Here is a 13242-nt window from a genome sequence, read left to right on the forward strand (position 1 = left end):
GATTCTGGGTATTTGTTGTGTTGCGCTTATGTTGTGTTACTGTGAGGATTTTCACCCGAAATGTGTTTGTCATTCGTCTTTTGTGTGGGTTCACAATGTGGCGCATATTAGTAGGAGTGTTATAGTTGTTTATATCACAAGCGTCAGTGTACTCTGTGTCACCCAGTATGCCTTCCAGTCGTGTGCGTGCATCCGCGGAAGGTTCTCACAACATGTTGCTGGACTGGCAAGCAGTTTGTACATGTTGTAGAAGGTGTTTAAGGCAATGGCTTCATTGCATGTCCTTATTCTGGTCATCTAGGTCAGTGGTCCCCAACCATCGGGCCGCGGGACAAATTATTAAGCGTTGACTGGTCCGCGGATACAAAAAGGTTGGGGACCACTGATCTAGGTGACCACCATCAGATATTGGCGAGAATAGTTGCGGCTCCCATTGTCTTCCTCATTTTGTGAAACGGGTCGAAATGGCTCTTTGAGTGGTAAAGGTTGCCGACCCCTGAAAACTAAGTACATAACTCCACAAATGTGGAGTTATGTACTTAAAAAAAAAAAGTTTCCAGTTTCTTCAAAATAGCTATCCTTACACTCTTGGCATTCTCTCCATGAGCTTCAAGCACACCTGTGAAGTGAAAAGCATTTCAGGTGACTACCTCTTGAAGCTCGTCGAGAGAATGCCAAGAGTGTGCAAAGCAGTAATCAGAGCAAAAAGTGGCTATTTTGAAGAAACTAGAATATAAGACATGTTTTCAGTCATTTCACCTTTTTTTGGACAAGTCCATAACTCCACGTGTTCATTCATAGTTTTAAAGCCTTCAATGACAATCCACAATGTAAATAGTCAGGAAAATAAAGAAAACGCATTGAATGAGAAGGTGTGTCCAAACTTTTAGTCTGTACTGTATATTTTTTACAACATCCAGAAATATTGCTGTTCATTCACCTCTTTGTGGGTTAAAGAAGCGCCTCACTGTCTCCCAACCTTGCGAGCTTCCATAGAAAGATGATTTTCCAGCGCCTGGGGAGGACATTGCGTGCTGCACTCCGTTTGGCACAGGTGCCACCTGTGCTGCCGGGTATTGCGATCCATTAGTGTTCACCCTATCAACAGCAAGGACAGGATTCCTGGCGGCTGTGGGCTTCTTTCCCGCCGCTGTGCTGTGCTGGGAGGACGAGCTCGCCGCTTTGGTCTCCAGGAGTCTGGCCGAAGTTCTGTGGTGAGGCAAGGAAAAACATTAGCATGGAGGAATACATTCTTTCATAATACTGACACATGGAAAAGTGCATGATTAAACATCTTCCTGCCCACACAATTGCATTGCATTTGCATCCAATGCGTCATTCGGCCGTCAGGGACGGTAACCTTTCACCTGAGCACAGGAGTGATATAGTTGCTGGGCAGGACGCCCACTTTGCCCGTTCTGAGAGATAACCCACGCAGCCAGCCTTCCTTGAACTTCCCGTACACTCCCACCATCTCGCCTTTCCTCAGCTCCAGCTCCTCAGGGCGATGTGGCTTATAAGAGTACAGCACAGCACACCTGAAGGGTGAGGTAACCTTTCATTAGCAGACATTACAGTGGAACCAGAGTTAACATGTCTCGACTGAACACATCTGAATTCAAGTGAAAAATGTCCTAGCAAAAAATATAGCTTCAATTTTATAATTTGAGCCACCATCAGATATGATAGCACATCACCCAGGAGCTCTGTTCAGAACATCAATAGAATTGTATTTGGCATTTTTCCTCAACCAGTCATGCAGGGGCAATTTTTAAATAAAAACATTGTTGTTTTTTATAAAGAAGCGCGTAAACCACATGCACATTTACAATAAACGTGCTGAGAAACCTCTTTGTCATCACTTTTTTGGGGAATTTTGTCTATAATTCACCATCCTCATGAGAGACAAGAACACGTTTTTTATAAATGCATTCTAATTCGTAAATAAAAGTCGTATTACGATGGAGCCAGTGGGAGCCTTAATGTCTTTCTGTCGCTTCAGTCTATAAAAAACACTAAAAACAACACCAACAATATCTCAATTGCATATTTAACAAAGTATTAGCAATATCGTTATTATAAACGCTAACATTAGGACCTAGCGGCACATTGATCAGATGGAGGTAACTTCCTAATGATGCTGTATAGGCATCAGGAGCTAGGGAGCTGCTCTCTTGCTTCTGAGCTTGTGAAAGTTAATTTTAGATGATAAATCTTGTCTCTCACCTTGATAGTAAAAATACGTAGACATAAGCAGATGAGTTGGTACACTTTGACAGCCAACTAAAACCCGCAAATGGCGAAAAAGATGATGATTAATTCTTCATCTAAATGGGAAGATATGTCTCCCACCTTGATAGTAAAAATACGTGGACATAAACAGATGAGTTGGTACACTTTGACAGCCAACTAAAACCCGCAAATGGCGAAAAAGATGATGATTAATTCTTCATCTAAATGGGAAGATATGAACAACCCATCAGTAGGCATACCAGTGAACGCAGACATTGTGCAGTAAGTGATGTTTTATTATGCGTGTTGGATCTCATGGAGTCTGCCGTGAGAAGTAAAGTAATTAAAGGAAAACTGCAATGCTGATGCATGTATGAAATTAACTCACTGCTGTATGCTTAAAAATGAACAAAATAGATAAATATGACATGTTATTATGAATGTGTCTGTTTCTACATTAAAGAGGTATAATTACAGGATGTATATAAAATGTTGATAGGCATTTGGATTTTTTCAAAAGATCTTCATAGGCAATAGAGCGACTGACTGAATCCATTGGAAGCGGACTTCTGCCAGCATATTTATTAGTTAGAATGCATAACAAAATAAAAATATGTGTTTGTGTTTTAGTATTGTGAATGATAGGCAAAATTCTTAAAAAAGAGAAGTTCCTTTGTTGGGTTTTTGTTTTACACGATTCTACACTTGTGAAACATTTGTACATATACTTTTGATTGATTGATTGAAACTTTTATTAGTAGATTGCACAGTACAGTACATATTCCGTACAATTGACCACTAAATGGTAACACCCCAATAAGTTTTTCAACTTCTTTAAGTCGGGGTCCACATTAATCAATTCATACATTCATGAGGCACATCTGCAATAAAAAACAACAACCTGTAGAAACAGGTTGTTGTTTTTTCAATCTGTGCTTGATTGTCTTTACTGTTTCATTTTAATAACGCTGAGCTTAAAGGGGAACTGCACTTTTTTGGAAATTTGACCTATCCTTCACAATCATTATGAAAGACATCTGCGATGGAATGGCAACTTGTCCAGGGTGTACCCCGCTTTCCGCCCGAATGCAGCTGAGATAGGCTCCGGCACCACCCGCGACCCCAAAAGGGACGAGCGGTAGAAAATGGATGGATGACGATGGATGTTATATATATTTTTTGCATCCTAAATATTAAATACATGCAATGAAAAGTCCGCTTACAATGGTGCCATTAGGAGCCGCGCAATTCCGCCTACAAAGCCCTTAAAAAAACAATCAAACATCTCTACTAAAGTTTTACATACAATATGTAAGTATATACTGTATGTAATGCAGTAACCAACACATTTGTAACATTTAATATTTACCCATTTTGATATTTAAATTTCAAAAAGCCATCGCAACGTTTGCTGCAGACTTCATGAGAGCAAACATAACAAACATCACTTAATGGCCAAGGTCTGCTGTCACTATGATGCAGACTGCTAAGATTGTCATGTATTCCCATTCAGGTGAAGAATGTCTCATAATCCTCATGAAGAAAGGAGGTGAGGTGCGGAGGGAGCCAAGCCTTTTTTCGTGTCGTTCTGGCCAGTTTGGGGTCCTAAATGGCTGTCAAAGTGTACCAAGTCTTTGGGGTACCTACTCAGACGTCTCATGTCCAAGTGAGATGCATGATTTCTGATCTAGAATGAAACTTTTAGGAAGCAGCAGACCACTCAATGATATAAACATAGGCACACACTGGAGTGATCCCGGTGCCACTCTAAATACTTTGTCCGCGTTAGCGCTTATAATATTAATATCACTAAAACCTGGTTAATAATCCAGTCACAAAATGTAAATGGAGTACTGTTGGTGTTTTTTTAACTTAATGATTATTTATTGGATTTCATGGGCGAGATTCCATTGGCTCCGTGGACTTATTTACATTTATTTTATATTGAGAATGCATAAAAAAATAAAATCCATTCATTGTCATGTCTTTCAATAGGCAACATACCAAAAAAAAATGCAGTTTCCCGTTACGTTTACACTATTCGTTTGTTTAACCTCTTAAGGGCCAAGCTGTTTGTTTACATGCTTTTTTATTCGTCTTTGCTATTTGGGTTTATTGGACCCTAATTAGAATAAAAACTAAAAATCATCTTTTGATAGTATGTACTTAGTCTATAAGTACACAAACGTGTACGTGTACTTCATATGTAGTGACATGCTCATTTTTATTTTTGCACTTTTTTTCCCCCAAGTTCCATTGTATGTTGTACTCTTCTGACACCACCAGATAGCAGTATAGGTATCCATATGTTCAATTTTGGAAATAAGAGCTAAAAGGTGCTGTCCACACATGTGGCCACTAAGGCCTTTTTTAAGGCCAGAACCACTGGGCGCGGGATATGATAATGGCCTGGGCTTTTATGAATATTTGAATTTTTTTTCTTGCATTTAAATCCGTCTGTTATAAAATATGTTATAAAAGTTAGAATCACATAAAATATCCTGCCTAATCTCAACAATAAAGTAGTCTGAATCAAATTAGGACTGTGCAACATGACCTACGGGTGTAGGTCATGTTGCACAATCCAAAAAGGCAACATGTTTAATTCCCCCTGGTAGCCTAGTAAGTGTTCGATGCTGGCCGCTGATAGTACACATGGCATAAAGTCCTCAAAGCTCACAATTTTGCATTCACACACACACAGTGGCAACATTTGGGAACCAGGATGAAATGATAAAAGAAAGGTAAAAACATGATGAATACATTTTTGGCAGCGTTACACAAAGTGTTTAAGTTTGACTTTTGTATCCCGTAGCACAATTGTGGTGCTTTCAAGAACCCTTCCTAAAAGTTTGAAACATGTACGTCACTCGTTTTAAAAGACAGGGGAGGCTTTAACACCAGTATGTGCACTAATACAAAGTTGAACAAATAGCAAAATAAAGATGTATTATGATTATCATCATCCAATTCTACATGAATCAGCTAATCTTCCATTTACAACATGAAGTAAAGAGAAACTTGACCTATTCAGTCATATTTAGATGGATAATGACAGCTTGTATGATTGTTACCTACATTAGGTCTATTTTATATTCAATTTGTCTGCGCTATTTGGTAACAACAAGCAAGCAAATAAACAGAAGTTTGAAAAAAAAAAAAATCACCAAATAAGGCCTAATGATGTGAGTGTGAATGTTGTCTATCTGTGTTGGTCCTGCGATGAGGGGGCGACTTGTCCAGGGTGTAAACTGCCTTCCGCCCGATTGTAGCTGAGAAAGGCACCAGCGCGACCCCAAAGGGAATAAGCGGTAGAAAATGGATGGATGGATGGATGGATGGCTAGACATCACTGATTTTAACGCTTGATGAAATACATCATTGATGAAACTAAGACATTCATCCATCCATCCATTTTCTACCGCTTGTCCCGTTCGGGGTTGAGGTGGGTGCTGGAGCCTATCTTAGCTACATTCGGCGGAAGGCGGGGTGCACCCTGGACAAGTTTTCTGATCATGGGGTGCATCATCTACTGTACTTCAAGGTTGTCACCTTAGGAAAACTGGCCCGTGCGTAAAAGGCTGCATCCCATGATGGATCCATGGCAGTACACGCATAAAGAAAGTGGTTTACAATCACATCTTCTAGACGTATTAATCCCATCTTTAAATGTCAAAAACCTTATTAAAGTTGTTTTCCATACAACATCCTGGAGCCATTAAAAGCTGAATGCAAAATCCTAATTAAGGTGTTTTAAAAAGTTAATTTAAACCAAGATGAAGTCAATGATTCCGTGTTTATTACAAGTAAACATACGTAGTGTTTGTATGTGGGGTGGGGGACATTCATAATAATAAAACAAAAGATTAAAAACAATAAAAGGAGTACAAAAAAATCATTTTTAGCGCTACACAAAACCTAGTTATGAGAAAATATCCAATATTTGCCTGTTTGGTTCATGTTTTTATGATGTATTTCTAGTGTAATCTTTAATAAAGGACTCACACACTGATGGACAGTTGCTGTGTGGTAGAGGTTTTGCTGTCTGCAGATGAAGAAGACATTTGGGGGTTCAACAGAGCCATCGAGATGTTGGGCGGTGCCTCGTTGGCCATCTTCTCATTCTGTAACGAGACGGAGTCACAATGATCACCATGTTGAATTTAAAAGGAGGAAAGAACTTTTGAACCCCAGAGCACTCAGAACAAATTAGTCAGGGTGGCGTTGGGAAATTCCAGCAGCTCAGGAAGGGGACACACTTTCGGAGTAGAGAGCGTAAAATACATTCTCAGGCCACACAATTAGGTACACCTGCACCGTCTAGTTTGATGCAATAGAAGGAAAATATATTTTTAATGACGATGTCTACAGCTTTAATTGTTTTTTGTTTTTTGTATCCCTTAGATTGAGTAAACCACATTATTAAAACACTTGTCAATAAAGTGCTGCTTTGGTTCAATACAAATGTTGGTGATGATAATAGTACAATAGTAAAAAACTAATTAAAAAAAAAGGCCGGATTGACTAAAATAAGACAACCCTAAATATAAAAGATGATCCCTCTTTTTCAAGTAAAATAACTAGTAGATTAAAATCAAAAATATAATTTCTCTGCTTTGTTGACCCCAATGATATTAAAATGTGGACCATCATTTCTCCTCTGGTATTTGATAACCTTTGAGACACTGTTTTCATTTCTGTCCGTGTCACATGTTGGTGTAAGTGTGTGAGGACTGTGACAAAAAGACAACCTCTGACTGCTTTGGAAGAGACGTTTGGTGCCACCTTCTGGTTTGCATGTACAACTAAAACATTTGTAATGGATCTGATTAGATTTTATTTTTTTAAGCTGTAAAATGATGATGTACTACATGTTATACAGTATGTCTTTGTAATGGGTTAACTTGTCTATTAAACTATGTGGCACCAGAGAAATATGATACAACTAAAACACTAACTAGTAAACTTTAATAATAATAAACTTGTCACCAAAAACAGATCTCATCTCGGGTATTTCTGAATTTGCATTGAATGATGCAATTTTTTGCTTCCACAATTGACAGATACAGGTTAGACATTTTCTAAATGGATAAAAATATTTACTGACTCAGGCTTCTAAAGATAGAAAATGTCAAGCGCTGCGTATTGCGTCAGTTTAAAAATCACCCTGAGCTGTTGTATTGTGTTGGTATTAAAGTGCGAGTGTGATCACATCATTTACATTTGCTGCATTTGCCTGCAGTTCATATGTTTATGTGAACACCATAATCAGTCACATGAAGTATTTACAGCATTTTCATGTCACATTCCTCCTAACCAGGTAAAAAAAACAAAACATTGAGATTAAAATCTCTTTTGTGAGAGTGACCTGGCCAAGAGAGCAGCAAAACACAACAAAAACAGAAGCAGTCACACACTATAGTTAAAATTACAAACTGCTAACAACATAAGCATAAAAAACACAAAGTAAATAAAAAGTTTCAATAAAACAAGTTAAAAACAAGTATAGTGCCAAAAAGAAACCGCTTCTTGATTCTTTCAAATGGCCTGACGTTCCCCCAAAGTGATCAGTTCAGGTAACCTCAGATCCTTTTGTAATACATTCCATGACCATGGAGCAACAAATCTGAAGGCTTTTTAACCGAGATTTGTGTTGGCTCTAGGAACCAACAGGCATATGCGACTGTGGACATACAGTGGGGCAGAAAAGTATTTAGTCAGCCAGCGATTGTGCAAGTTCTCCCACTTCAAATGATGACAGAGGTCTGTCATTTTCATCATAGGTACACTTCAACTGGGAGAGACAGAATGTGGAAACAAATCCAGGAATTCACATTGTAGGAATTTTAAATAATTAATTTGTAAATTATGTTAGAAAATAAGAATTTGGTCAACCATTCAAAGCTCTCACTGATGGAAGGAGGTTTTGCCTCAAAATCTCACGATACATGGCCCCATTCATTCTTTCCTTAACACGGATCAATCGTCCTGTCCCCTTAGCAGAAAAACAGCCCCAAAGCATGATGTTTCCACCCCCATGCTTCACAGTAGGTATGGTGTTCTTGGGATGCAACTCAGTATTCTTCTTCCTCCAAACACGAGGAGTTGAGTTTATACCAAAAAGTTCTATTTTGGTTTCATCTGACCACATGACATTCTCCCAATCCTCTGCTGTATCATCCATGTATCCATTTTGGTATAAACTCAACTGGTGGTGTTTGGAGGAAGAAGAATACTGAGTTGCATCCCAAGAACACCATACCTACTGTGAAGCATGGGGGTGGAAACATCATGCTTTGGGGCTGTTTTTCTGCTAAGGGGACAGGACGATTGATCCGTGTTAAGGAAAGAATGAATGGGGCCATGTATCCTGAGATTTGGAGCCAAAACCTCCTTCCATCAGTGAGAGATTTGAATGCTTGACCAAATACTTATTTTCCACCATCATTTACAAATAAATTCTTTAAAATTCCTACAATGTGAATTCCTGGATTATTTTTTCACATTCTGTCCCTCCCAGTTGAAGTGTACCTATGATGAAAATGACAGACCTCTGTCATCATTTGAAGTGGGAGAACTTGCACAATCGCTGGCTGACTAAATACTTCTTTGCCCCACTGTACATTCCACTGGATGTGATTATGTAATGGCAATGTAAGAGGGAAGAAAGGGAGTCCAATAGGTGTGTATGCATCATCCTCACACATGTTGATGTCTCATGAATCTAAATAAATTACTGAAAATGTTAGACACAACCGATGGTCCTATGATGCAATGCCGACTGATCAACTTAGCTGCATTTTTTTTTTTGCCTATCGTTTACAGTCCTTATGTAAGACAAGCACACATGTTTTTCTTTTTTTAATGCATTCTGAGTCATACATAAATTCAATCAAAAGTTCGCTTACAATGGAGCCTGTAGGAGTCGCTCTATTCCCCTATTAAGTGCTTTAAAAACATCCATACACCTCCATCAAGGTTTTATACACACTATATGTAATATAATCGGCACATTCACTATAACAGGGGTCGGCAACCAGCGGCTCTGATGTGGCTCAGCTGCAGACTTGCCGACCCGCCCATTTTTCCGGGAGGTTTTCCGGATTTCAGCGCCTCTCCCAGAAATCTGCCCAGGATAACATTCTCAGATTTTCACCCGGACAACAATATTGATGGCAATGCCTTAAACGTCCTCTCGACCATGTCGTCGCGTCCGTTTTATTACTATGCTATCTGAGTCCCTCCGTGCATTGGTTGAGGGGGGCGGGATTTGGTGCTAGCGGGGTGTATAATGTAGCCCGGAAGAGTTCGGGATACATGGAATTCTGGGTATTTGTTCTGTTGTGTTTCAGTGCGTATGTTCTCCCGAAATGTGTTTGTCATTTTTTTGTGCTAAAGTTGTTTATATCACAACCCTCAGTATGCCTTGCAGTCGCTTATGTGTGTCTGCAGAAGCCTCATACAACATGTGAATGTTTGTTAAGGATGTAAAGGGCGCTAAACGCATTGTCATCATAGCACACCCTTATTATTGTTGTTTGGGTGAAAACCAGCAGACAGTCGAGAGAATAGTTGCTTTGAAACTAGGTAGTCTCCCGGAAAAATGGAGGTGGTTGGCATACGTATAAAATACTACACGGTCTAGCTCCATCCTATCTTGCCGATTGTATTGTACCATATGTCCCGGCAAGAAATCTGCCTTCAAAGGACTCCGGCTTATTAGTGATTCCCAAAGCCCAAAAAAAGTCTGCGGGCTATAGAGCGTTTTGATTTCGGGCTCCAGTACTCTGGAATGCCCTCCCGGTAACAGTTCGAGATGCTACCTCAGTAGAAGCATTTAAGTCTCACCTTAAAACTCATTTGTATACTCTAGCCTTTAAATAGACTCCCTTTTTAGACCAGTTGATCTGCCGTTTCTTTTCTTTTTCTCCTATGTCCCACTCTCCCTTGTGGAGGGAGTCCGGTCCGATCCGGTGGCCATGTACTGCTTGCCTGTGTATCGGCTGGGGACATCTCTGCGCTGCTGATCCGCCTCCGCTTGGGATGGTTTCCTGCTGGCTCCGCTGTGAACGGGACTCTCGCGACTGTGTTGGATCCGCTTTGGACTGGACTCTCGCGACGGTGTTGGATCCATTATGGATTGAACTTTCACAGTATCATGTTAGACCCGCTCGACATCCATTGCTTTCCTCCTCTCCAAGGTTCTCATAGTCATCATTGTCACCGATGTCCCACTGGGTGTGAGTTTTCCTTGCCCTTATGTGGGCCTACCGAGGATGTCGTGGTGGTTTGTGCAGCCCTTTGAGACACTAGTGATTTAGGGCTATATAAGCAAACATTGATTGATTGATTGAAATGTGATGTTGTCAAGCGGAATTCAAATAAAACTGGCGGGGCACACCAATATTACATTTTCATATTAACGTGCAGGCCGCGTGTCTGAGACCCCTGCTTAATACATAGCACAAAGCAAAAAAAAAAAACTTTGTATGCTGTGTTATTTCATTTTAAATGTCAAGAGTCTTGTGTCTCCCATAGTTTTCTTTATTTTGTGAAACGGGTCCAAATGGCTCTTTGAGTGGTAAAGGTTGGCGACCCCTGCAATATAACATGTAATGTTACATATTTTGATAACTTCAAAATACGCATGAATTGAAAAAAATGTATCACATTCACTTTTTCCTTCGACAACATCACTGATTACTACTCACTGCAGACTTCATGACAGCTAACAAACATAATAAAACTGTTGTCATTAAATGTTATCTTTTTCAATGAATCAAAGTATTCATACAGCCCTTAATCACAAGTATCTCAAAGGGCTGCACAAGCCACAACGACATCAGGGCAAGAAAAAACTCAACCCAATGGGATACAATGAGAAACCTTGGAGGGGACCTGCAACCCCCTGGGCGACCTGTGCAATGGACGTCCAGTGGATTTAGTTCATAATGTGAGAGTCCAGTCCATAGTGGGGCCAGCAGGGGGTCATCTTGAGTGGAGACAAGTCAGCAGCACAGAGATGTCCCCAACTGATGCACAGATGAGTGGTCTACCCCGGGTCTGGACTTTGAACAGCTAGCGCTTCATCTGTGGTCACTTAATAACCTCTCCACGCAGGAGAAGGGGGCAGAGCAGTGGGTTTTTCGACATAATACCAAAGTTGAGTAATTTCTCAATGTATGTCCTCATTCTTCATCATCTTAATAAGTCATAATCTTACACAAACTTTGAGGCTAGAAAACAGCTCACCAGGAGATGATGCCAAAATAGTCGCAACAAGCTTGTTAACTGTGACAATACGCCTCTAAAAATAGTCTGCGTTAGCAATTATAACAACAATATCACTAATAAATTCAGGTCACAACATGTCAAAGGAGTATTGTTGCCACATTTGAGATATTTTTGTAGAGGGCTTTTTGAGCGGGAAAAGAGGACCTCTCATTGGCTCCATTGTAAGCAGACTTTTATTTACGAGTTGAAATGCATTAAAAATAGAATACATCCGTCTTGTTGTCCCTCATGATTGTAAATGATATGAAAAAATAAATAAAAAATGAAGTGTATTATATTTATATAGCCCTTTTTCTCTAGCGACTCAAAGCGCTTTACTTTGTGAAATCTGTTAAACTACCTTATTTTTCTGACATTTTCGCAAAACTTAGCAGTGCGCCTAATGTACAGAATCATTTTGGTTGTGCTTACCGACCTCAAAGCTATTTCAATTGGTACATGGTGAAATAGGTGTGACCAGTAGAAGGGAGTCACACATAAGAGATACGTGTAGACTGCAATATGACTAAACACCACCAAAATGAGAGATGTTGGATAATGGCTTTTTTGCAGATATCCGATATTCCGATATTGTCCAACTCTTAATTACCGATTCCAATATCTACCGATACCGATATATACAGTCGTGGAAGTAACACATTATTATGCCGTGATGCCCCGCTGGATGCATTAAACAATGTAACAAGGTTTTCTAAAATAAATCAACTCAAGTTCTGGAAAAAAATGCCAACATGGCACTGCCATATTTATTATTGAAGTCACGAAGTGCGTTATTTTTTTTTTAACATGCCTCAAAACAGCAGCTTGGAATTTGGGACATGCTTTCCCTGAGAGAGCATGTGGAGGTTGAAGTGGGCGGGGTTGAAGTGGGGGCAGGGGTGTAGGGAGTAGCGGGGGGTTTATATTGTAGCGTCCCAGAAGAGGTAGTGCTGCAAGGGTTCCTGGGTATTTGTTCTGTTGTGTTACGGTGTGGATGTTTTCCCGAAGTGTGTTTGTCATATTTGTTTGGTGTGGGTTCACAGTGTGGCGCATATTTGTAACAGTGTTAAAGTTGTTTATATGGCCACCCTGAGTGTGACCTGTATGGCTGTTGACAGACTATGCGTGGCATTCACTTGTGTGTGTGAAAAGCCGTAGATATTATGTGATTGGGCCGGCACGCAAAGGCAGTGCACTTTAGGATTTATTGGCGCTCTGTACATCTCCCTACATCCGTGTACACAGCGGCGTTTTAAAAAGTCAGAACTTTAACTTTTTGAAACCGATACCGATCATTTCCGACATTACATTTTAAAGCATTTATCGGCCCATAATATCGGCAGTCCGATATCCCTAACCAAAATGTTACATATTCCATTGAAAATATAGAACTTTACACGCAGCGTTAAAAAATTAATCTAAATGTTTTAGTACAACTTTGGTAAGTTAGGAAGCCACACTGCTTGATGGATTGTACTGGCTTCAACATACCAGTATTATTATGGTGTGTGTGTATAAGGTAAGATATCCAGCGTTTTGTTTCGCGATATTATGCAAAATAAACTTTTCTTACCCTCTGGTACCTGCTGATCTGTATTTGGGATCTGCATAAGTTCTGAAAATTTGTGCGAGTCCGCCTTTGTAGTCCACGCCGACACCGTAGTCAATTAGCTTCTTCTTTTTCTCTATCTTCTTGTTATGGGACATTCATCCACCGCTGTTGCCATTTCTAATATA

General features: G+C 39.9%; 1 protein-coding gene across 4 annotated transcripts in view; it reads right to left on the minus strand.

Moving 5' to 3' along the window:
• Positions 1 to 13242, minus strand: part of sh3rf2 (SH3 domain containing ring finger 2) — a 61715-nt gene that overhangs the window by 8561 nt on the left and 39912 nt on the right. For all 4 annotated transcript variants that reach the window (XM_061899694.1, XM_061899697.1, XM_061899693.1 and 1 more), the window contains 3 exons: positions 6238 to 6356; positions 1368 to 1538; positions 941 to 1209 (listed from right to left, as the gene is read on the minus strand). In XM_061899694.1, the coding sequence (XP_061755678.1) occupies positions 941 to 1209; positions 1368 to 1538; positions 6238 to 6356 (559 nt within the window). The remainder of the gene's footprint in view (positions 1 to 940; positions 1210 to 1367; positions 1539 to 6237; positions 6357 to 13242) is intronic.

This window comes from Nerophis ophidion, linkage group LG05 (assembly GCF_033978795.1).
Source record: "Nerophis ophidion isolate RoL-2023_Sa linkage group LG05, RoL_Noph_v1.0, whole genome shotgun sequence".
NCBI lineage: Eukaryota > Metazoa > Chordata > Actinopteri > Syngnathiformes > Syngnathidae > Nerophis > Nerophis ophidion.